The sequence below is a fragment of the Prionailurus bengalensis genome, chromosome C2, assembly GCF_016509475.1.
Source record: "Prionailurus bengalensis isolate Pbe53 chromosome C2, Fcat_Pben_1.1_paternal_pri, whole genome shotgun sequence".
Lineage (NCBI taxonomy): Eukaryota > Metazoa > Chordata > Mammalia > Carnivora > Felidae > Prionailurus > Prionailurus bengalensis.
Window position 1 is genome coordinate 158,693,980 of NC_057350.1, and position 26,672 is coordinate 158,720,651.

Here is a 26,672-nt window from a genome sequence, read left to right on the forward strand (position 1 = left end):
TGGACTTACTACTTCAGGCGTTTTTTAGCCCCTCCTTTCCCCGCTCCCTCTGGGACTCTGAAAACAGGAATGTTAGATCTTTTGTTACGGTCGCACAGGTCTCTGAGGTTGTATTTACTCTGTCAGTCTATTTTTTCTCTGCTGTTCAGATTGAATCATTTCTATTCTCTATCTTCCAGTTTCTGATCTTTCCTCTATTTCTTCCATTCTGCTACAGCGCTCATCCACTAAGCTTTTTATTTTAGTTATATTTTCCACTTCTAAAATATCTATTTGCCTCTCTTTTATGTCTTCTCTTTCTTTGCTGAGATATTCTATTTTTCTGTCTGTTTGAGGTATATTCATTTGATCAAGGCTGCTTTAAAGTCTGTCCGATATTTCTAATATCTGTCGCCTTGATGGTGGCATCTACTGACCGCCCCTTTGTTCTTTTTGGTTCATCCTGGTTCCTGGTATGATGACTGTTTAAATAGAAACCTGGACATTTTAGGTGTTAGATTCTACAATTTATTTAAAGCTTTTGTTTCAGTTGGTTCCTCTAACACCACTCTAGCAGGCAAAGCAGGGGCAACACCTCGTTAGGTTACCCATTTGGATACCACTGACACCCAGCGTGGAGGGTGGGGTCCTTCCTATTGCGGGACTGGGGCCAGAACTCTGGTCTCCCGCCAGACCTTCCCACGGATACCTCTTCTGCTAGGACGAATACAAGTGCCTCGTGTGTGTTCCCACGTTCCCACGTGGTCTCTGGGTGGCGGCAGAAGGCCTGACTCTCCATTAGGCTTTATCTGAAACCACCCCAGCAGAAACTGGAAAAGGAACCTCATTATTGCTGGGCAGGGGTGAAGTCAGACTCCCGACGTGATCTGCAACCCACACAGAAGTGGGGAGGGCCTCATCATCACTCAGTGAGTGAAGTCCCACCTGGCTACTTTCCTAGAAAACTATCAGAATTTTTACATCTGAAAGGGGTCACAGAAATTATAATTTACCTCCCCCACCCCATCCCCAATTTTCAAAACAAGGAAAGCAAAGCCCAGAAAAAGTAAATGACTCTTTGAAGTGACACAACACAGTCTGTGGCAATAAATAACATGAAATAAAATAAAAATAAAAAATAAACTAAATTTCTCAAATTTCTCCTTAGCACCTTTGTTTTTAATCATAATGGCCCATTTTGCTATTTTTTCCCCCAAAGGAATCATGTTTTCTCAAATAATTACCTGCCAGACACCAATATTGGCTGAAGGTTCTGAGAATGGACGTTTCAAGACCCTGCACATTTTTAAGGCATCCGAATTAACTTCAGTGAAGTTATTTAACACAGCAAAGGCAGCTGCTAATGGGTAGACGCAGGAGAAAAGGCTCACATAACCGAACTGAAGAAATAACTCCAAGTAATCATCAAAGGTACCCTGAAAATGTAAACCACAAGAAAAAAACAGGAATTGTTTTAATATTATATAATGACAGCAACACTTTGCAATACCATCCAAGGCACCAGCCTCCAACCAAAAAGCAATCTTAGAATTCCTCCCAATTTCTTCTTGTCAACAACAGAATTTACATAAATTCAAAAGCAATTTTGTATTTAAGTCCCCGAAAGAATGAAAAAAACGATTTAGCTCCTCATTGCGTTGTGCCAAATCACTGAATTATTACATAACAAACAACAGCAAAGCTAAAGATGTTTGCTTTTAACCAAGTAAAAAGAAATGATCCGACATCACTATTAGAAACCTTACATGACTGCCCGCTCACATCATGGGTTCCCCAGAACCTCAGTCCCTGACCCCCCATCAGAAAACGGCTGGTGGTGATGCCAATGAACGTAGCGATGACCTCCAGAAGTTTGCCCCTCCATAAAATCAACACCAACAACAAAAGGGCAAAACGTGCCAGGGCCAATTTTTCAAGTGCTCTGGAAGTCCACCAAAGGCTTGCAGCAATTCTGGTGGCACAGAGTCATGAAAAACAGCTCGATCGTCTAGCATTTTAACTTCTTCTCATCTCATCTCCTGCTCCCCAGTTCTGCAGCAACCTTGAAAAAACCCAGCATGCACCACCAGGATGGGAAGGGAGCAGCAGACTGGGGCTGGAGATCTAGGAAAGAGAGCCTCATTCCCAGAGGGAAGTCATTATCTGGCCTGGTTAGTGGTAACCTACAAGATTCCGCTCAAAAGGCTTGTCTTTATTCAACTTCACTGAGTCTCTTCCAGTGCTGAGGGCTTCCCCCTGAGTATGTGAGGAGAATTTTTAAACACTGGTCTGCCTGAGGCAATGGGTAGCAGCGGGGGCAAACAGGAGACTAGCCAGAGAGCTCAAAAGGACAAGCTGAGGAATGAAATAGCCACAGGGGGTTGGTTGAACTCCAACATTTTCCTGGGGATCTAGAAGACGCGGCACGTGCAAAGGATCCACGCATCATCCCAGGAAACAGCACAGAAGGCTCGAGGATCTCACCTCTGACTAACCTCGGGGCTCTGCACAGGCAGAAAGTGAACGGCAAGGCAGAATTTTAAACTTCCTGGTTTAGGGTTGAAGGCACGCCCAAACACGGGAACAGCGACCGAACAGACATCTGATGAGGGACAGAAGCAGGGAAATGTTCACTTCTAGTCCAGCAGGCTGACCTACAGCCTGCAGAGTTTTCATTAAGGGCCAAATTAAGTGCTGCTTGCTACGTTCTCAAAGGGTCTCGTGACTACCTGTGCGGATCGCCAATTACTATCGAACTGAATGATGAGCACTCGAGAAATGCTGCAGAAGTAGTTTTATTAATAGAAACTTGAAGAAACATTTATGATCTGATACTCCCTGCATGTCCTCTCCCCCTTCAGCACTAAGCATACGACCATCAGCTTCATACAGCACAAGTGCAGCTCTTTCTGCCCGAGTTCTGTCCCCGTGCTATAATAAAAGCACCTTTTTGCACCGAAAATGTCTCAAGAATTCTTTCTTGACCATTTGCTTGCGGCCCCACGTCAATATCTATATAACACTCAACCCAACGACAACAGGATGCTCGTTTTTCTCAAGTGCACACGAAACAGTCTTCAGGATAGAGGAGATGTTAGGCCGTAAGACGATTCTCAACAAACCCAAGAGGCTTAAAAATCATACAAAGTATCTTCTCTGACCACAGTGGAATGAAAGTGGAAATCAGTAACAGAAGGAAATTTGGGAAATTCATATTGAATGGAAATTAAGCGACATATTCCTAAAAAACCAATGAGTCAAAGAAGAAGTCACAAGAAGAATTAGAAAATACTTTGAGATGAATGAAAATTAAGACACGACATATCAAAACGTAAAGGATGTGGTGAAAACAGTGCTCAAAGGGAAGTTCATGGGTATAAATGCTTCATTAAAAAAAAAAAAAGGCAGATCTCAAAACAACTGAAATTTTCTCCTTAAAAATCTAGAGAAAGAATAGTATACTAAATCTAAAGCAAGCAAAAGCAAATAAATAGACACAACAAAGTTTTATATGTAGCACAGTAATGTACATAACATATAAATGTATACTTTCTATAACTATATGCAATCATCTCAATAGATACAGAAAAAAAACAAAAACAAAAACAAAATCTGATACCCCTTCATGATAAAAACACTCAACAAATGAGTGACAGAAGAGAATTTCCTCAAAGTGGTAAACCGCATCTACAAAACACCCCAGCTAACATCACACTTGATGGTGAAAAACTGGAAGGGTCCCACCTAAGATCAGGAACAAGACACAAATGTCTGCTCTGAACTCTTCTATTCAATTCAACACTATCCTTGGGGTTCTACCAGGAATGGAAAGGAAGGCAAGGAAAGAAATGAGAGCCATGGAGAACAAGGAAAAAAAATCCTGTTTGCAGAGGACATGACCTTATATATGAAAAACCTCTAAAGAACCCCCCAAAAGATTATTAGGTCTAATTATAAATGATTTAAAAATAAACTGCAGGATAGAAGATCGATATACAAAAGTCAATGATATTTCTATAAACCAGCAACAAACAAACTGAAAATGAAATTTAAAAAACAATTTCATTTACAATATTATCAAAAATACGACACATAGTAATAGATTTAACAGGGTAAGATTTGTATGGTGAAACCCACAAATCATTGCTGAAAGAAATTAAAAAAAGACCTAAACAAATGGACAGACATTCCATGTTTACGGATTAGAAAACTTAGTATTGTTAAGATGGCAATACTCCCCAAATTGATGAATAGATTCGGTGCAATCCCAATCAATCAAAATTTCAACTGCATTTTTAAAAGAAATGGATATGCTAATCCTAAAACCATAAGGGATTAAAGAGACCCAGAAGAGCCAAACAATCTTGAAAAAGGACAGAGAGAAATCTCACTTCCTGATTTGAAAACCCACTACAAAGCTACAGTAATCAAGACACTGTAGGAATGGCATAAGGACAGACACACAGAGGTCAATGGAATCGCACTGAGAGTCCAGAAACAAATCCATGTGTCTTTAGTCGTACAATTTTCTTTTCTCTTTTTTTAAGTTTATCTATTTTGAGAGAGAGAGAGAGACAGTGCAAGTGGGGGAGGGGCAGAGAGAGCGAGAAGAGAGAGAATCCCAAGCAGGCTCCATGCTGCCAGGGCAGAGCCCGATGCGGGGCTCAAACCACAAAGTCACGAGATTATGACCTGAGCCCAAACCAAGAGTCGGACACTTAACCCACTGAGCCCCACTTAACCACCCAGGCGCCCCAGTCTTGCGGGCTTCAACAAATGTGCGAAGATCATTCAATGAAGGAAGAAATCATTTTTTTAAACGAATGGTGCTCGGGCAACCAGACATCCACGTGTAAAAGAATGGTTCTGGACCGTGTCCTCACACCACCTACAAAACTCAACTCGACAGGGGTCAGGCCTAAACGTGGGGCTAAGCCCATAAAATTCTTAGAAGAAAATACAGAAGTAAATCTTCCTCTCTTCAGATAAGGCAATGGTTTCTCAGAGAGGACACCAAAAGAATAAGCAACGAAAAAGAGAGAAATTTGACTCCCATCAAAGTTAAAAACCTGTGCATCAAAGGACACTCATGAAAATAAAAAGCTAACCCACAGAATGGGAGGACATATTTGCAAATCACATCCTGATAAGAAATTTATATTCAGGATATACGAAGAACTCTTGCAATGAAATAATAAAAAGGTAACTGAATGAAAAACGGGCAAAGAATATGAATACATATTTCTCCAAAGAAGATCTACAAATGGCCAAAAAGCACATGAAAAGATGTCAGTATCTTTAGGCATTAGGAAAATGCAAATCAAATCCACAACGAAATACCATTTTACATGTAGTAAGTGGGGCTACTGCTGACAGGCGGGGGAGGCGAAAAATGACAAGTGTTGACAGAGAGGTGGGAAAAACGGGACCCTCCTATATGGCTGGCGAGAATATAAAATGGTACCACTGCCTTTGAAAACACTCTGGCAGTTACTCAAAAAGCGAAACACAGAGTGAACATACGACCTAGCCTACGGTAACCAATGGATGTTCGTAAGAAACGTACGTTCACACAAAAGCTTGCACACAAATGTTTACAGCAGCCTTATTCCTAATGGCCAAAAAGTGGAAACAACTTGTTCCGAATGTTTATCGACCGATGAACGAACAAATAAAATGTAGCATATCCATACAACGGGATATCCCTCGACCATAAAAAGGAGCGAAGTACAATACAGGCTGTATTGTGGACTGAGCCTTGAAAGCGTTATGCTTAGCGAAAGAAGCCAGACACAAGATCACGGACCGTATGATTCCATTTCCATGACGTGCTCACAGGAGGCAAACCTACAGAGACAGAATGTGGACTGATGCTTGCCAGAGACTGGGGTAGGGATGGACTGCTTACTGGGCGTGGGGTTTCTTTCGGGGATGATGAAATGTTCTGGAAGTAGCGGTGATTGCTGTGAAACCTTGTGAATTTACTAAAAATCATTACACTGTACACTCAAAACAGTGAATCTTATGGTATGTGAATTATATCCCAATTTAAAAAAAAAAAGGAAAGAAAAAAAAAGCTGATAGTCATAAGGGAGCTCTCAAGAGTCACCCTAACAGAAGTAGCAAATATACAAAAGAGGCCAGAGAAAGAAATCCACAGCAGAAAGCGAGGGAAACCATAGAAACATGAAGAAATCCCTTTCAAACTATGGTTAAAAACCTGTCTAACAACATTTTAAAAGGTGTAGTCCAAAGGAAGAAAGGGAAAACAGTCATCACATACCTTCAACTTGGTGGGAGAGAAACATAAACAGTACGAGGTGGGTTATTTCGTGATCTTTATAACGACTGGGCAAAGAAGCCTTCACTGAAGTAGGCTGCCTGGGCATCGGTGACCCCCACTGGCCACCTGAATGACGTCACCAAAACTCTATAGGACCAGGCGACGAGCACTCCAACCCCTCACTCCTCAGTGGAGGCCTGCTGTTCACAACAGGTGCTTATTCTGACCCGAGAGGAGCAGTTCTCTGTGCCGCGCAGCGACTGAGCGACAGAGCCAGCCCTCAGGATGCCGAAGGCCATGTCGCCGGCTTTCGGCATCCTCGGGCCTCCTCATGATCATCCACTGCACAGGCAAGAACCACGCCAGCTTAATAAAAATGTATGTCACAATATTTTAAAGCAATATTCTCTAAAATGAATTATTGTTGGGGCGCCTGGGTGGCGCAGTCGGTTAAGCGTCCGACTTCAGCCAGGTCACGATCTCGCGGTCCGTGGGTTTGAGCCCCGCGTCGGGCTCTGGGCTGATGGCTCAGAGCCTGGAGCCTGTTTCCGATTCTGTGTCTCCCTCTCTCTCTGCCCCTCCCCCGTTCATGCTCTGTCTCTCTCTGTCCCCAAAATAAATAAACGTTGAAAAAAAAAATTTAATAAAATGAATTATTGTAATTATTGTTAATGTATCTCAGAGTCCGTCTTTCACCAAGACGCGCACAGTAGGCTCACTAGTTGAGCTGCAGATTCTACTTCCGGCAGAAAACGCCCAAACCTAGGTACAGAATACTGGGAACGGCAGAGCGTGCTTTCAGACGGCCTGGGTGTGAGGACAAAGCACGAACCCAGGGACTCCGCTCTGGCTGTTTTCAAGGTTCACACGTGCCTCCAGAGCTGGCGGGTTGGGGCTCAGTGGGGGATTCAGCGGTGAGTAGTTTCTCAACGACTCTCTGGAAGCATCTGGCTCTGGAAAGTATTTCCATACACTGTGTTGCAGCACACAGAAGTGGTTCCAAAATACACCCAGCGGTATAGCATCAATCCACTTCTCTGAAAAGCGTAGAAATCAAGAGCAGAGTAAAAAAAACCTTAGCTGTCACACCATTTTTACCACAATTGGGTCTTGAGAAATCCTGATAGCCTATGCTCGGCTTTCAAAACTGCTGTTTCAGATCAGAATGTACAAGATAGAGCCTCTGCAGAGCTGTGTAGACAAATCCTCCCGTGTCAATGGGCAGCCTCCAGAAGGCATGCTCAGGCCTGGCATTTTTAGCATACAACACGAGGGGGCCCCTTGTCCGCACAGCAGCGCACTGTGCATTCTGCCTCCATCTCACGCAGGGACTGAGCATAGCACACACACGCTAACGCTTTATCAGGACTTTTACACTGAGCGCTTTGGAGTCAGTAAATTTAGCAAACTAGGGACGCACTCCAAAAGCAAGGAGAAAAAAATGCAAATTCAACAATGTAAATAATTGCATACTAAAATAAAAATACTTAACCAAGATACAGTCTACCCGATTAGCTACAAGTTAGCAAAGACCAACTAAGACAAACTTACAAAATGTAAGAACAAAGCAGTCACGAAGAACACTGTGGTATTTCTGTGAAGTCATAACTAATTTTATGTATCTATTTACTAGATGAATGGAAACAAAGATCCTCAAACCAGCCGGGCAGAAACAGGTCTATGAGTTCCCTATGCTGAGTATACAACAAGGAAAGAAAGTACTATATTTAAGGCCACAAGCAGCACACGGACACTAGGGGCTGACCATTTTTCTCCTAAAACTGTTCCTTATTCAATATTATATTGAATGCTCGCTAAGAATTACCATGATAAATGACATGGGGACAGTGACTTCAGCAACAGAGAAAGAAAAATTATTAGACAGTGGCACTTAACCCTAAATAAATACTGACATATTCAACGTGACAATGCATATTTAAAAATAGTGAGCAAGAAGAGTTAACCACTTCAGCAGATGTTCCATTAGGAAATTTACGAGTGGGGTGGGAGGGAGGGGAAGGTGAGTGATGGGCACTGAGGAGGGCATCTGTTGGGATGAGCACTAGGTGTTGTATGGAAACCAATTTGACAATAAATACTCATATTTTAAAAAAAAAGGAAACTTATTAGTGTAAAGGAGAATATTAAATCTTAATACAATAATCTCAACAGAAGCAAACGAAGAACTTGATAAAATGTAACATCTTTCACAATACAAACTGCGCAAGTAAGGAAAAGAACATTTTTAAACTGATAAAAAGCTACCTACCAAGAACATGGGATAAATGTTGACACTCAGTGGTGAGGAGACCAAAAAAGAAAAAAAAAGTCAGGAGCTGGAGAAAGATTCCTATTGTAAATACTTCTGTCCAAATTATACTGAACATATTCATGAGTCCAATAGATAATAAAAACTGTACAGATGAAGGAAGAAAGAAAACAGCCATTTTTTTATAGCTGAAATATCTGTCTACACAGAAAACCCAAGAAAACCCAAGAAAATGGATTAGAAAAAAAATGGGAGGGTTCATCAAGGTCGCTGGGTAAAAAGATACAAAAATCAACAGCATTCACATCTAACAGCAACAATTTAGAACTTTTTGAAAGAGCTACCAATGACAGGAAACCGGAAGTCTCAAAATATCTACCAGCAGGTCACTTACTCCTTCCAAAGGGCAATTCTGTCCCTGCAACGAGCCCAGCCCCAGGTCAAGCAACGGATCCGACAAGGCGCGGGGCAGCCTGACGTCACAGCTCCGGGTGGGGTGCGACGGAAGGTGCTCTCCCAGAATCGCTAAACTGGAATCTCGTGGGGAAACCATGGGACACACTGGCTTCACAACGAGCCAACGCCCCGAAGAACGAAAAAAGCAAGGGGCTATTCCAGACCTGCAGTTTTCAAGCCTTCTGGTCTCTGCAGCCCTAAACTCTCAAAAATGACTGAGGACAGCAAAGACTTTTTGTTTACAGGAGTCTACCTCGTGATATTTACCTATTTGAAAATAAAACTCAACACCGTAAGAAATATTTCTCATTGATTCGCTTACACAAAAACATTAACATCAATGAGATACTGCTTGAAAAATAATTGCATTTTCCAAGACAAAAACATTCAGTGTAGAGAGTGGCACTCGTTTACGGTTTTAGCAAGTCTCTTAATGTCTAGCTCACTAGAAGGCAGCTCGTTTACGGTGTGGCGACTCATCACGAAAAGTCATAGTCACGCAGCTGTGCAGTCGGGCAGGATCCGGGAGTTCGCAGGGCAGGGGCAGCACAATGCAGACCCGAGGCACCCATGGCCTTAGCCCTGGCAGGCGCAGCAGGCCCGAAAGACACCGGCGGATTACCCCCAGGGGGGCCCTTAGGGAGGTTTCCTTTTTCCTTACTTTTCACTCTGTCCTGCATCATCCAAGCTTCCCATTGTGCCTAAACAAGTATTACTTTTATAACGATTTTTGTGTTCCAGTCAAATTGTCTTTCTTCCCAAAACTTGATAATATTACTTTAGATTCACGTGTAGCAGTCAGGATGAGCTTTACAGAGAATACAATTCTAAGTTCGCTGACTTCAGTGTGGAGAAAAATACACCCAGAGGGAAGGACCAGCACGTAGGAAACAGTGGTCTAGATCAAATGTGACCCAGAAGCATGTCCCCTCTCCCAACACACGCAGAGAGTTGAAATAGCAAATACCGGACTGTCGCTCCATGGAGAGAGTAGAGGGGGATGTGCAGGCGGTGAGGAGGGAGCGTGTCAGATCGCCCAGGACCCCAGCCCCTCGAGCAAGTCAAGGAGCAGCACCGCTAACCGCAGCGCTCGCTCACAGACCCGGGGCCTGCAGGAGAAGCGAGTGCACTGCTTCCTGCCCAGGCTGAACGACAGGTTCCGAACTGGAAAAGCAAAGCCTAGAATCTTGTTCCTGATTCAGTCACCAAGGGATTAACAGCAGAGAGCTATTAACACGGGAAAAGCAACGCTCACCTCCGTCCTTCACCAAGGTGTTATCAGATGTCATGAGATGCCAAAAAGGTGAGGTCTCAGATTCTGACAGTTGTCACCTTAGTAGCATATAGTTGTTGGATGAATTAAAATTGCTTGGATGAGGGGCGCCTGGGTGGCGCAGTCGGTTAAGCGTCCGACTTCAGCCAGGTCACGATCTCGCGGTCCGGGAGTTCGAGCCCCACGTCAGGCTCTGGGCTGATGGCTCAGAGCCTGGAGCCTGTTTCCGATTCTGTGTCTCCCTCTCTCTCTGCTCCTCCCCCGTTCATACTCTGTCTCTCTCTGTCCCAAAAATAAATAAACGTTGAAAAAAAAAAAAATTAAAAAAAAAAAAAAAAAATTGCTTGGATGAGAATGTTTATATCCGCACTATCAACAATAGCCAAGCTGTGGAAAGAGCCCAAATGTCCACTGGTGGGTGAATGGATAAAGAAGATGTGGTATATACATATATACAATGGAGTATTACTCGGCAATCAAAAAGAATGAAATCTTGCCATTTGCAACTACATGGATGGAACTGGAGGGTATTAGGCTAAGTGAAATTAGCCAATTAGAGAAAGACAAGTATCATGACTTTGCTCATGTGAGGAATTTACGATACAAACAGACGAACATAAAGGAATGGAAACAAAAATAACATAAAAACAGGGAGGGGGACAAAACAGAAGAGACTCACAAATATGGAGAACAAACTGAGGGTTACTAGAGGGGCTGTGGGCTCAATGGGTCAGGGGCATTAAGGAATCTACTCCTGAAATCATTGTTGCACTATATGCTAATTTGGATGTAGGTTTTAAAAAATAAAAAATAAAAAAGATTGCTTGGATGAGGGACCTATTGCTTGAACTACTGTATATGAGTCAGCGAGCCAGGGGGAAAGGAGGGGAAACTGGTCTGGAGAAGACTGTGAATTTGGTTTGGGGCACTTGGGGGCATGATGTCGTCTGTCCAAATAATTCAGAGAAAAAGAAGAGATGAGAGCTGACTCTAAGTGACTACAGGGAGAGAAGAGGGGAAGGAGAGACGACAACATGAAGTAATTATTCCAAGACGCCGGGGCAGGAAAGACAGGACACAGCCAGCAGGAGCGCGTGCGGGTTTGCCTGGTTTGGGACAGGAGGGCTGCCGACGGCTGGGGCAGGGAGGCGGGGAAGCGGGAGATGTGGCGGCTGCAGGCGGGCACTGGGAACAGGGGCCTTTGCAGACGAGAGGAGAGGCGGAGGGGATGGAAGAGAGAGCTCAGGGGAAAGACTGCTTGTCCGGCCTCCACCAGAAAGGGAAGGATGAAAAACAAATACGGCCAGAAATGCCGCTCCCCAGAGCAAGCAAGGAAAGGAGTCAGACACAGACTGAGGTTTTAGGCCCCAGCCAGCCAGCCCTTCGACCACAAGGTGCAAATGTGCTCCTTCCTCGCACGCCTGTGTTTTCTCTGACGCTTCACATACAAACATAAGCAGTGTTACTAGCCAAGTGTGCCGTGCGTATGCTTTGAATCACACTCCCCCCCACAGACAGCACTGACAGAAAATGCTAGTGCATATATGCATATTTCATCAAGACGCGTATCACCACGCAAAAACCAGAAAAACAGCTGCACAGGTGAGAAACGGAACAAAACGAAGGTGGTAAGCGGGAGCCTGGCCCGACTCCAGCCCGCAGGCCAACGGACGTGGCTCCGTCTGTATCCTGTGGGGCGAGGGATTCAAAGGCACCTACTCCCCTGAAGCATTACTGGGGCTAGGCTGTTTACAAAACCAGGGTCTAGAACAGTGGTCCCCTGTCCTTGAAAAAGCCACAGCTGCCGCCCTGACCTGCAGTCTGTGTCGACTGGCTCTGCAAAACCCCCAAGGTCCCCACAAGGTGGGAGCCGGGGCTACAGACCCCTGGTTTTAGGCTAAGCCACAGAGGCCCCTGGGGCAGCTGTGAAGATCGAGCAGGAAGAAGCGAGCAGAGAGGGAAGACACACGTCCACAAGATGAACACACCAAGTAACACTCGCGGGCACACGAGAAGAAGGAGCACGTGGGCCAAGAGGGTCAAAAGATGACGCGCGAAGGCGGAAAACAAGACCACGAGAGTTGAACGGTAACGGACTCTCACTGACCGAGCCGCTGCAGGGTCTAACTCACTGAGAAGCAGACCGCACCGCGCAGGAAGGTGCAGGACACAGGACACAGGACACCGGGACCCGAAGGGCGCACGACCCCGACGCCCCCCGCCCGTGAACACACGGCCAGGTTCCACGAGCCGGGTGCTTCCTTGCACTGTTGTTACAGGCGGCCAGCCTTGCAGTGATCTGCGTGCAGCTCCTCAAAGGAACTCAGAAAGTCTTGATCGAGAAGGAACCACGGACACTTCCCACACCACTCAGGGAAACCGGAAAGGTTCTGCAGCGCGGCGCCCCATTTTCGGCGGCGGGTTTCCGCCTCCCCCAGGAGTCTGCAGCAGCCCCGGCGAGTGAGCAGGACGCGGCCTCTTCACAGCCGGCCGGGCCCGGGGCAGCTTTGCAGCAAGGGTTGCCTGGCGTCCTGGGGGGGGGGGGGGGGGGGGAAGCAGCGACGCGGCAGGCCAAACCCGCCCCCTGCTGTCGTGAGGCTTAACTTCAGATTGAGGGCCGCAACACCGAAGGCGCGGTCCCCCCTCGTTCACGTTCACGGTGAAGGAGCTCTTGGCGCGGACGCTGGCAGGAGAGCACTTCCAAAGTAGCCACATCTGGGCCAGCGAGCGGGTCCACACTTGTGGAGCTCAGTGCCTGACTGCTACTCGCTTTTACTCAATGGTTAATTCGGCAATATTCACACTTACCAGATAGGTTCCCATTTCTTTCTCCAGGACAACCTGTTCGTACAATGTAGCATCGATGTCCGCTTTTAAAGCCTGCACCTTCCTCTTCACCTGCACGTGGTGCTTCCTTTGGAGCCAGTAAGGAAGAAGAGACTCCATAATTTGGTTAAGGATCTGGGACGTAATCAGGAGAGTGGCCAGACTCTAAAAAGAAGCAGAGAAGTAAGATCTGACAATGTAGCTTAGTAAAATCACAGTATGTGTATAATTATGCAATAAATAAAATGGAATCTTCAACAAATAGCATACCATTAATATCACAACTAATATCAGAAAAGCGAGGTGCTAGAATAACGTTTCCAATTTATTGTTTTTTCCCACAGGAAAAACACATTAAAATACAAAAAGTTATAAGTAAGATTATAATAAGAAATAAATCAGTTATAAATAAGATTATAATAAGAAATGAAATCAGTAATGAGCTGGCAGGGGAACAATTTAATTTGAAATTGTTTTTTGTCATCTCATCCTTGCTACAACATAATAATCTAAATGATATTGCCGACTCTGAAAAATAAAAAAGTTTGGCGAAACTTCAAAAAACTTATAAAATGAATATACCCTCCTCATCGTAGTAAGCTTAGAAAGTAGTAAAAAAGCCACCCATAATTCCACAACCATGACGGAACCTCTGCTAACATCTTAGGATATTTCTTTCCAATCGCATGTAAAATACAAGCAGCCCACGTACTGTTGTTGACTGTATCGTTCCCAACCTTCACTATTACAAATGCTGCTCTTCGGATGCCTGTGTACACGAATCTTTGCCCTGTCTCTGATGGCTTACTGAGGATGGACTGTGGTTCTTGGCAAAGCTGCCCTAGGCGTTTCTAGAAGTGCTGTGTCAATTTCCACTTACCCCAGATGGATAGGAGTGTTTCCATCACATACTACCTTTGCTAGGATTAAAAGTGCATTATTCTAAAAGTCCTCCCCCATCTCCTTGTCCTTCATCTTCTGTTTAAAAAAAGAGACTCTTGGGGCACCTGGGTGGCTCAGTCGGTTAAGCATCTGACTCTTGATTTGGGCTCAGGTCATGATCCCAGGGTCATGGATCGAGCCCATGCCTAACTCCATGCCCACTTACAATTCTTTCTCTCCCTCTGCCCCTCTCCCCAACTCGTGCTCTCTCTCTCTCTCTAAAATCAAAAAAAAAATTATAAAAGTTAACAACATATCAATTTAAAAACGAAATGGGAAAGACCTATTTAAGGTTGTATCAATCACCTCTCACTCTGACACACACACACACACAAACTTCAATTAAGGAATACTTTCCATTAGAATTGCTTTTACAGGCTTTGAGATGAACTATATATGTGTTTTCCTGTACCGCATGATTAATTTTACAAGTTGGTTAGCTTCGACGAATTTGTTTTCAGTTGAGTACGATATACAGTGCAATTGCTAATGGTTTTTCACTTAGAATTGGCTTAGAAATATACAAAATGTCAGATTTTATCCATAACAATAATATCGTTACCTGAATACAGGAAAGGACCTCTGAAACCTACAAGACTGAGACTTCCTGCTTTTCACACTCACCTGACGCAACAGCTTCATATCCCTCAAGACAAAGGCGACGTAGAAGAGGGAGGCAAAGCAATTCAGAAAGTTGAACTGCCAAGAAAAAGACGGCAACATTTCACACTGCTTTACGGTACTTTATCGCAGTTGTAAATACGGCATTAACAATGCAACGAGGGACTTCCAGCCCTCACCAGATGGCAGACTTGTGTCTCCTGCTCCTCCTCACTAAGCACATCCAGAAACCCTGCAAATACCGCAAGAGGCGAGCAGAGGAGACCTCTGGCAGCTGCCAACAGCTTGGAGAGCGAACTGGTCTGGGACCCACGGCCTGAGGGACCAGCGGAACAGCGGAGCACCCGCACATTTCCGCTACATTCTAACGGAAGAGGAAGAGCGAGGCCCCGCCTTTCCCAGCCCCCACCGGCAAGCCGGATGGCCTGGGCGGGCTCGCTCCCTGCCCACCTCACCTCTGACCACCCCCCCACCCCCCGTTCACTTGAGGGGCCCTGCGGACCTGGCAACGGGGTCCACCCGGACTCCTCGCTAACGCTGAGTTGCCGAAGGATGTGCTTCCTTCCCGGCAAGGCCTGGCCCACCGGGCCCCACGGAGAGACGCCAGGCCAGCCAGACGGCACCAGCATTCTGCACGTCAAGCATCTCTCAGTGCTAGAATGAGGCCTTCAAGGACTTTTTAGAGATGCATGGCTGCTTGCCCCTTTTCTAAAGTCCAAACTGCTAAAACTGTTCGTTTTGCATTACCTATTTATAAAAAATGCTGTATTTTACTTGCCACACTTGCCTCTATAATCAGACCTACTCCCATAAACCTAAGCACCTTCCTGTCAGGGCTTTGTGATCCCTTAAGGCCTGAACAACCAGACAACAAGCTTCTGACAATGATTTCTTGGCTGGAACAGAAACTCTTTTCTCCGGAACCCTTTCTTGGGAGTAAGATACACGGACTGTGGTCCAGTCGAGAGGTCAGAGGACTCTTTCTACGGCTTTCTCGATCCTCAGTCATGCTACCAATGGCTGCGGTAAGCTCCTGATAAATCAAGTGCTGCCAAGCTGGTACTTCTTTTTTATAGTAATAGTGGGAAAAGGGCAAAATGCGTGAGCTTTTACACAAACAGCAAGCAGGTTACACTACGCCTTCTCTCCGTTTCCTCCCTCCCCCCCACCAAAACATGCTGGGAACCTATCAGACTTTAGAAATTTCTTTCAAAAAGTAAAAAAAAAAGAAAAAAGAAAAAAAAGTTAATGGTCCATCACTAAACAGACTGTGGGCAACTGAGAGAATTGTTAAATAGTGAAGCAAAGAAGTCACCAAAAGGAAAAAGAAACATGTCTGTAATGTGCTGAAATAGTTTTTTAAATAACTAGAAATTGGCTACCCTACTAATTTCTATACTTGAAGTCTTCGTAGTAAGAGCATTCAACATACATGTAAGCACACTTAACCCTGCCTACCTGTACAAAATATATTAACCACCTGATATCTTAAATTAGAAACCAGTTTTCATATTTATATTTCTAAGTATCACCAGTATACGTAAGCTTCATAATCCAAATGGATTTGTACATAAAAACTCTACTCACCACTAAAACTTTCAGAATTAGATGATTCTGGTAGGCAGATTCCAATCTGTGATTCTCTACAAAAGGAAACAGGAGAGGAAATTTCTCTCAGATAAGAAAGCGGTATGGCGGGCTGTCGTGGGGTAAAGGCAGATGTGCTGAGGCAGAGACATCAGGCAACGGAGCCTCGGCGAGTAGATGTGCCAGACTGTCAATCGAGGCTGCCGCTTATCCTCAAGAACATCGCACAGGAAGAAACGAAGATTAGGACACATTTTCCACGGTACGACAAGAGCACGGTGTTCTGAAATTTTTTTTTTTAATGTTTATTTATTTATTTTTGAGAGAGAAACGAGAGAGTGGGGGAGGGGTGGAGAGAGAAAGAATCCCGAGCGCGGAGCCTGACACGGGGCTTGAACCCACAAACTGTAAGATCATGGCCTGAGCCAACATCAAGAGTCGGGCGCTTAACCCACTGAGCCACCCAGGTGCCCCTGGAATTCTTGTTAAAGTATTACCGCAACAAAGAATCATGGGAGGTGTTGGCAAACGATCCCACAGACAGCCACCCAGAAAAAGCCCCTGAACAAGTGGCCACAGTGAAACTGACCGCAACCTCTGAAGAGGGCGATAAAGTGTCTGTCCGTGTGCCCTACAAGGATTCACTTAAAGAGCAACTCAAAATTCCCTCCCGAGCTACGGAAAGGAGACACAGTCCTGGCCCCCAGACAGCAGGGCAAAGACGCTCCTGAAGAGAAGTGTCACCCTGCAGAGAGGCGGTGTGAGGCTCGCCTGTACTGGAACCCCAACTCAGCTATTCAGCCACTGTCTGTCCTTGGCAAGTCACGGAGCCTCCCGATACTCAGCCTCCTCGCTACAAAAACAAGGCGGATACCCGCTTCTCCCAGGGTCACTGTCGGGACAATAAATAATACAAAACCTTAGTCCAGTAACAGCACACGGAAAGGACTCCATGGACAATAGTTGCTAAAAGACTGACAAAAATAACTTAAAACATCTTTATGGTCCATGAAATTACGGCATAGACTTCTTCGTAGGAAATCGCACTGCATATTTACTTGTTTGAGTGAATAACTCCAGAGCAAATGGCCTATCCAGAGCATTTTCAAACCACGACCACTTCCTTCTACCACAGATACGTACAAGGGTACCCGCTACACGCAGGCCAATGGCCACCCTCGGTCCTGTGAACGTTGTTCATTTGGCCAAAGTATCTGAAGGTAATTCGATCCACTTTATCCTCAGCGGAAAATACCAAATTATGGCACTGGGATCACAGGTTTTGGACACAGAGTCTGGGTTAGCCTGGCTCTACAATTTGTCTGAATCTTGCTAACTCTCTGTGTCTTTATCCCTGAGGACAAACAAACTTCCATTTCATGGCGTCCTGAGGAGGTGAAAATGAGACACCATGGATGAAGAGCCAGCCGGGCACCTGGAGTGCAGTGACTAACACTGAGTGAGTGCCACGATAACCAGGAGCTGAGAGACACAGAGCCACAAAACTGACGAACCCCGCCCCCAGTCTCGAGAGTGCACCCAGAGCCACACCTCCCTGCTTTGCCAGGTAGCAGTGATAGGAATCCTATGAGCCAAGCAACGTTTCTGATAGGCAAACAAGGCATAAATACAGGCATCAAGTCTTACCCCACGAAGTTAGGAACTCAGCAGCGTATCGATAGAGGCGGTTCATGATCTCAATCACAATGGCATAGATGATGCTGGGCACATACAACAGGACACTGGTCCACTCGGATCCACTCTTCTCGTGCAGACTCAAGGCCCAGGCCTCCATGTCAAAGTAAATCATCATGACATACAGAGAGAAATAGAGGCAGAGGCACACAAACGGCAGAGAGACCAGGTAAATGCGCAACTGCCTCTTGTAGCTGGGGTACAGAGGTTCCTTCCTGCCGGTGACGGGATTGATACCCAGGACCCCATGGAATCCTGGCCGGGGCTCCTCAAACTGTCTCTTCATGACAAGTGTCCCCCACCTGTAGGTCATATTGGCACAGCCACGCTTCCACACTTCCAGGATCACTGTGGACCAGATGAGGTTGAAGGAGGCAAAGATCACGTACTTGTCATAGTCTTCCCACACAAATAAGTAGTAAGGTAACCCAATGACCGCCATGGGGATTAAGGCAACAGTGAAATATTCCAAAAATCCAAAGTAAAGAGCAATTGTTTCCCCGAAGTAGCCACGAATATGGTCTACAATAAAAAGGAAAAAAAAAAAACAACTTAAGTACGGACTACCAACGACTTTCACCATTTGTTTTTTTAGGTACGTGGGGATCATTTCACACCCTCGTCTCCCAATCAGTGCGCGATGGTCAACCCGTCTTCCGTGCACCACAAAGACCGCGCTTGTCCGGACCGCAAGCCTGACGCTTTCCCCAGCTCACAGCCCAGGCCAGCTGCGGTGGCTGCTCTGCCAGGCACCCTGAGACTGTCTTCCCTTTGCTTCCCTAGCTGATGGATGCCTTCTTCCCAAAGGAAAACCCACCTCGGGGCTTGTCCCAAATCTCCAAGGTCCTAGTTTAAATCCAGCCATAGCCAATGAACCATTTTAATTTGGGGGTTTAAATTTATGCTCCCCACCTTACTCCCACTTCAATATCACAGTTGTAGATGTTCTTTTCAAAGAAGCCTTCCCATCCACAGTGTCTGCTCCCACTATCCAAAACTATAAATTTTCATCAATGTATCATGGCAAATTTTTCAGCACACCGCAAAAAAGTTATTCAAAAGCGCAGAACAATATTCTACACGTTAACTTCTAGAACAGCCATGGGAACTCATGTATCTATTACCTTCAGATAAGCACTGGGCAAAAGAAGGGACAGGCAACATCACTGTTAATATTCTGTGAACGCCACACAAGCTAACTCAAAAGGGGTCGCAAACACTATCATCCTTTGCCGGCTGTATCTGCTCGAGTGAGTGCCAGGCTTGCAAAAGCATCCAGCACTGGGCCCAGGGTGGGATGCAGGGGCTGGGGTGGCGCAGTAACGGGGCTGTTACGTCTTGGTTAATTCCATGCCGTTAAAACGTTTTTTGTTTTTTTTTTAAGGTAACGTGTCAGATCGGTCTGTGGAGGTGGGTCAGAGAACACTGGGATAAGCTCTTTTGCCCTATCCTTATTCTCCTAACTAAGGCAGGAACACGTTAAAAGAGTCAGTATGACAGGGCCCCCTCTAATCTGAGTCAGGTTAAAGGATATCCCAACAATGGAGGGGGAGGGGAAAGGGTGCTCATGGCCCCAGGCGCCAAATCACATGACCTCCCTCCACACGTACCTATGGGCTGATACTTGAGGGTAAAGCGAGTGTACCAGGTGTCCTCCAGTTTCTTCAGGGCTTCATTATCATGCAGCGGGAACACCTGAATCACGATGCCAGAGGTGAGCAATCTTCTCACTGTGAAGGCAAATGGTGCCAAGCTACATAAAACGGATCTGAGATTGCTCACGGCGTGATATACTTTTTCAAATGCTGTGAAGACAGCCCAGGAAGGACGCAGTGCTATACTACTCTGAAGGCAGATATTCCTTTGTTCTTCACCATGTAAGTATCTTGGCTATTCTGACTATGGAAGCAATACAAGTTTATGTAAAATGTAAAACCATACAGAAATGTACAAATTAGAACTGAGAGACACCAGTTATTCTCTTCCTCCCACAAAAAATAACAAGCGTAAACAGCAATTTCATGCAACATCAGACTTTAAAACATACACCCATAAATGCACATTATAAAAACAAAAGTCGGATCGTGCTACACCAGTGTTCTGTAACCTTTTCTCATCCAGCAGTGTATGATAAATGGTCCTCAATGCCAATACCTGCAAACGTGAAATGTCCTTTTTAACGGTATCATAATATTCCCTTGTATGAAGTGCTATAATTTAATCCTCTGTTGAAAAATACTTGTTTCCCTTCCTTTTTCCTTTGCTATTATAAAAGTTAAAATTGTTATACACGTATCTTTTCCCACCTGCCCACTATTTTCTCATATACATTTAGAAGTAGAACCGTTGGGTCCAAGAGCACACGTATTTTAAATTTAAACATCTACTATAAAACCGCCCCTAGAAAGACTTTACCAATCTGTCCCTCCCACCAAAGTGAAGGTAAGACAATGTTCAGTTCCTTTCATTCTTGTTGATACTGAGTATCTGCAGGATCATTTTCATCCTTTCTAATCTGATAACAAGGGCTTATGTTTACAAACAGCAAATGTCAAAATCAAATAAAATCATACTTTCAGCAGCCAGTCATCTGGTATGATTTTATCCACTCACACACATAGTGGAAAGAGGCAAGTGAATTGAACCAAAGACAACATCCCCTGGTGATAATAAACGAAAGCAGGGCATTCTCTCATCCATATACTTAGAGTGATTCACCGGGTGGGTGGGCGTTCAGGTCTTAACAGGAAGTGTGCTCCGCAGGCAGGGGGAGCTCTGAGGCAACGCCTTGTGCCATATGTGGGGAGATAGAGTACTTCGCTCACAAGCTGCTGGTACAATCTCTAACAAAGAATATAGCTGGTGCTACGTCGGAGTTTGCATAAAGAGAACATGCTTTGCGGTTCGCATCTACTGAGAAGCTTGGAGTTCTCCGAGGTTTACCAGCTCACCTCTCGCAAGGGCTGTCTCCCGTATCTCCCATCTACCTCCTCATCAAAGACAAGTGACGGGCTTATTAGGCAACAGGCCCCTCAAAGAGGAGGGCAAAAGAATGTCTGCAGCAGGGGGGGTGGGAACATGTTGTGTTTCATGTTGAAATACTACACATAACAAAGAGAGAGAGTATTCTCAAGACAGACGTCCTATCATAAAGTCTTCAGAGTAATTTAAAAGTAAAGCTAATTTCTTAGAAATGAGCAAAGAGGGGCGCCCGGGTGGCTCAGTCGGTTGAGCGTCCGACTTCAGCCCAGGTCATGATCTCACAGTTCGTGAGTTCGAGCCCCGCGTCGGGCTCTGTGCTGACAGCTCAGAGCCTGGAGCCTGCTTCAGATTCTGTGTCTCCCTCTCTCCCTGCCCCATCCCCACTCACGCTCTGTCTCTCTCTGTCTTAAAAATAAATAAAACATTAAAAAAAATTAAAAAAAAAAAAGAAATGAACAAAGAATGGTAAATAGGAGAGATGTGATGCCAAAATTGGGAAAAGTCTGGGTCTGGAAGAAAAATTCTTGATAGATGATTGTTACTATTATAACTCAGACATAAGTTATCAAAAAAAGTCTTAAAAAGCTAGGGTTGTGATGAAATCCTTAATGACTAAGAAAGGTATACACTCAAAACATGCACAGACACATTAATAAAGGGGGAAAGGTACATGGTTTAATTTATATTAGCCACTGGTGCCATCAAACCCATTTCTTAATATTTTTATTCTGAAGTGTTTCAGAGGATTTTTCTTCAGCTCACATGGAAGTCAGTCACCCACAACGGTTCTGATTCTTCTCTCTTATTTGAGGATGCACAGCTGTACCTTATTCTTTCTTCCAGTATCATGCTTTCCAATTGCTATATCAAGTTATTCAACTGTGAACTGACAACATCTAAACTATTTTACTATTTCTAAGTTCTTTTTAAAAAACTGACTGCATTCCACTACAGATGACTCTCGAGGCAGGCATAAAAACCAGCTACTTCTAAAAATAGGACCGTGAACTGAAGGACCCAGAGAGAATATAAAGCCTCATGTCCTAAATTACCAGGCTCCTCTTCACCATCAATGCCAAAAGCACGGTTCTAATTTCAGCTTCTAAAAATAGAGGCTTTTCTTTTAATCCTTTAACTTTCTCTTGTCAGCTAAGAATGTAATTAAAATGACCCTTACCTTCAAAGGAAAATATGATGCTGTGCAGGCCTATTTAAAGAAAGAGACTCCTGCTTCTGCGAGGATCAAGATGGCAGACCAGAGGATGCTGAGCTCACCTCGTCCAGACGCTCCGAGGCTACAACTACATACACAACAACTCTCTGAGAATGGCCGGAAGACCAGCAGCACCGACCCTCTATAGCCACAGAGGGTCACGTCAAGGAGCATGGGAGGGGCAGAGAAATGGTGTGATCAGGACCCACACCCCAGCATGGCACCCCACAAGTGGGAGGGATATCACACGTAGGGGGGTCCTCCCTGAGGAGTGAGGGGTTCAAGCCCTCCATGGGGCAAACTTGCACCGGGGACCCGCACTGCGAAGATGGGCCCCCCAAATGTCTGGCTTTGAAAATCAGCAGGGTTTAATCCCACGAGAGCCAGAGGGCGATAAGAAACCGAGACTCCACTCTTAAAAGACCCACGCACCTACTCACTCCAAGACCCAGCGCAGAGGCAACAGTTTGAAAAGCATCTGGGCCATTCGTGAAGGAGACTTACTGACTAACTTTAGGGCATGTGCCAGAGGTGCAGGAAACTGCAGGAATTTCCTCCACGAATGGAAGCAGTGGCAGGTGCCTAGTACTGGTGAGAAACAGTTGTTTTATTTTTTTAAAGTTTATTGATTTATTTTTGAGAGAGAGAGAAAGCATAAGCCCAGGAGGGGCAGAGAGAAAGGGAGACAGAAAATCCCAAGCAGGCTCTGCACTGTCAATGCAGAGCCCGATTCGGAGTGGGAACCCACCAACAGCGAGATCGTGACCTGAACCGAAATCAAGAATCAGATGCTTAACCCACTAAGCCATCCAGGCGCCCCAAGAAACAGTTCTGATTCTCCTCTACCTTGCTAGCACTGTTAGCCCCACCCTCATATTCCCTTGCAGACCTGCCCCACTTAACCCTCCCCTCCCTGGCAGGCAGCCCCCAAAGTGGCTCCCACCTTATCACACTCACCAGGTCACCTCCACCTTCATTGTCATTCCCCTAAAGGGGCTCCCACCCACCATGGGCCCACAACAGTTGCAGCTCAGCCAGAACAGAAGGAAACACACAAAGGACACCACTGGAGCTCCGGATTCTGGTGACCAGCTGGAGAATGCACTTTTGGGCCCCACAGTACACCTTCTACAGAAGGCCTCTCGCTCAAGAACAGACATGGCTGATCTACCTAATACACACAAGCAAACATAGAGAGGCAAGATGGGAAGACCGAGGAATATGACAAAACCTCAGAAAACTCGGTGAAAAAGAGATAAACCATCTACCCGATAAAGAGTTCAAAGTAATGGTCACGAAGATGCTCATTAAACTCAGGTGAAGAATGGATGAACACAGCAAGAACTTCAAAAGATTAAAAAAAAAAAAGATAAGAAGGGAAACAGAGACAAAGAATATAATAACTGAGTTGAAAAATACACTAGAGAGAATCAACAGCAGATTAGAAGATGCAGAAAACTGGATCAGTGATCTGGAAAACAGGGTAATGGAAATGACCCTAGCTGAATGGCAAAAAGAAAAAAGAATTTCAAAAACTGAAGACGGTTTAAGAGACCTTCAGGACCTTAAGAGATCAAGGGTAATAACAATTGCATTACAGAGGTCCCAGAAAGAAAAGAGAAAGAGAAAGGGGCAGAAATCTTATTTGAAGTAGTTACAACTGAAAACGTCCCTAACCTCAACAAGAAAATATATCCATGTCCAATAAGGAAAGAGCCCCAAACAAGATGAACCCAAAGAGGTCCATACCAAGACACAAAATAATTAAAATGTCAAAAATTAAAGAGAAAATATGAAAAGCAACAGGAGATAAGCAACTAGTTACGAACATGGGAACACCCGAAATACGATCAGTTGATTTTTCACCAAATTTGGAGGTCAGAAGGGAGTGGCACAACATATTCAAAGCGCTGAAGGGAAAAAACCCACAAAGAGAAACACTCCCCAGCAAGGTTATCATTCAGGACTGAAGTAGATAGAGATAAAGAGTTTCCCAGACAAAAGAGTTCACCACTAAACCAGCTTTACAGGAAATGTTAAAGGGATTTAAGTAGAAAAGGCCCTAACTAGAAGAAAATTTTGAAAGAAAAAAATCTAACTGTAACAGCAAGCATATGCCAGCCGTGGGAGATTAACTTACAAAGAGAGTATGACGGTTAAAAGACAAAAGTAGCAAAGTGAATGATATCTGTGACAGTTAAGAGATACACAAGATAAAAAGATGCAAAATATGATGCCAAAGACATAAAACAGGGAGAGGGAGAGTAAAAATGTAGTGCTTTTAGAAAGCGTTCAAACTTAAGCAACCATCAACTTAATACAGACTGCTATACACATAGAGTATTCTATGTGAACCTCATAGTAGTCACAAACAAAAACCTGTAATAGATACACAAAAAATAAGGAATTCAAACACAACACTAAAGAAAGTCATCAAATCACAAGGGACAGGAGGAAAAGAAGGAACACAGAAGAACAAAAAAACAACCAAAAACAATTAACAAAATGGCAATAAGTACAAATCAGTAACTTAAATACAAATGGGCTAAGTGTTCCAAGTGTTATTTTATTCAAAAGATAAAGGGTGACTGAACAGGTAAATAAACAAGACCCATCTATATGCTGTCTAAAAGAGACTCGCTTCAGACCTAAAGACACATACAGACTAAATGTGAAGTGATGAAAAAGGTATTCCATGAAAATAAAAATGAAAAGAAAGCCAGGGTAGCAATATTTCCATTAGACAAAATAGACTGTAATCAAAAGGCTATAATAGACAAAGAATTACATAATAATTGAAAAACTCAATCCAACAAGAGGATATAACAATTGTAAATATCAATGCACCCTACATGAAAGCACTTAAATATATAAAGCAAATACGAACAGACTAAAAGGTAAAAACTGACAATAATACAATAAGAATAGGGGACTTTAATGCCCCACTTACATCAATAAATAGATCATACAGGCAGAAAATCAATAAAAAACAAAACCAAACACACACACACACACACACACACACACACACACACACACAGATGGTTTAATGACACATTAAACCAGATGGACTTAACAGATACATACAAAAATTTCCATCCCAAACCAGCAGAATACACATTCTTTTGACATTCACATGGAACATTTAACAAGATAAATCACATAGTAGAGCAAAAACAAGTTTCAAGAAATTGAAGGTTGAAATCTTATGAAACATCTTTTCTGAACACAATGGTATAAAACCATAAATCAACTACAATAAGCAACCAATGAAATCAATGAGGAAATAAAAAAAATACCTTGAGACAAATAAAAATGGAAGCACTACATTCCAAAATCAATGAGACTCAGCAAAGGCAGTTGTAAGAGTGAAGTTCATAGCAGTAGAGGCCTACCTCAAGAAACCAAAAAAATCTCAAATAAACAATCTAACCTTACACCTAAATAAACTGGAAGAACAAAGCCCAAAGTTAATGGAAGGAAGGAAATAATAAAGATCAAAGTGGAAATAAATAAAATGAAGACTTATAAAACAATAGTAAAGATCAATGAAACTAGTAGCTGGTTCCTTAAAAAGATGAATAAAATTGATAAACCAGATTCATCAAAGAAGAAGGAGGAGAAGAAGAAGAAGGAGGAGGAGAAGGAAGAGGAAGAGGAGGGGGGAGAAAGAAAGAAAGAAAGAAAGAAAGAAAGAAAGAAAGAAAGAAAAGAAGAAAAGAGTAACCATATAAATTACAAAGGATTTTAAGAAACTACTACCAAGAGTTACATGCTACAAGAAATTGATAAACTCCTGGAAACATCCAATCTTCACAGAAGACAAATAGGAAGAAAGAGGAAATCTAAACAGACTGATTACTAGTAATGAAACTGAATCAGTAATCAAAAAACTTCCAACAAACAAAAGTCCAGAACCAGTTTCACAGGTAAATCCTACCAAACATTTAAGGAAAAGTTGGCATCAGGGCACCTGAGTGGCTCAGTCATTTAAACATCTGACTTTGGCTGAGGTCATGATCTCGTGGTTAATGAGTTCAAACCCCGCATCTGGCTCTGTGCTGATAGCTCAGAGCCTGAAGCCTACTTGGGATTCTGTCTTCCTTGCTCTCTGCCCCTCCCCCACCCTCTTTCTGAAAAATAAATAGACACTAAAAAAAGCTAAAGAAAAGTTAGTATCAATCCGTCTCAAACTATTCCAAAAAGTTAAAGAGAAAGGAACATTTCCAAATTAATTCTATGAGACCAGAATTACCCTGATACCAAAACCAGACAAATATACAACAAAAAAAGAAAATCACAAGCCAGTATCGCAGGCCAGCCACATATGACAAAAAAACACAGAGAATATCACACTCAAGATTAGGAATAAGAAAAGGATGTCCACCCTTCACCACTTTTATTCAATATAGTACTGGAAGTTCTTGCTGCAATAATCAGAGAGCAAAAAGGAATGAAAGGCATTCAAATTGATAAGGAGGAAGTAAAACTGTCACTATTTGCAGATAACATGCTATATATAGAAAAACCTAAAGAATCCACAAAA

The 26,672-nt window shown here is 43.9% G+C and overlaps 1 protein-coding gene across 7 annotated transcripts in view; it reads right to left on the reverse strand.

The window, feature by feature from the left end:
* Window positions 1-26,672, reverse strand: part of ANO10 (anoctamin 10) — a 220,056-nt gene that overhangs the window by 159,342 nt on the left and 34,042 nt on the right. For all 7 annotated transcript variants that reach the window (XR_006299575.1, XM_043595922.1, XM_043595923.1 and 4 more), the window contains 6 exons: window positions 19,542-19,661; window positions 17,884-18,453; window positions 16,237-16,292; window positions 14,653-14,727; window positions 13,069-13,251; window positions 1,224-1,415 (listed from right to left, as the gene is read on the reverse strand). Coding sequence is in view for 6 of the 7 variants with exons in the window: in XM_043595922.1 (XP_043451857.1) it covers window positions 1,224-1,415; window positions 13,069-13,251; window positions 14,653-14,727; window positions 16,237-16,292; window positions 17,884-18,453; window positions 19,542-19,661 (1,196 nt within the window). In the remaining variant the exon portion in view is untranslated. The remainder of the gene's footprint in view (window positions 1-1,223; window positions 1,416-13,068; window positions 13,252-14,652; window positions 14,728-16,236; window positions 16,293-17,883; window positions 18,454-19,541; window positions 19,662-26,672) is intronic.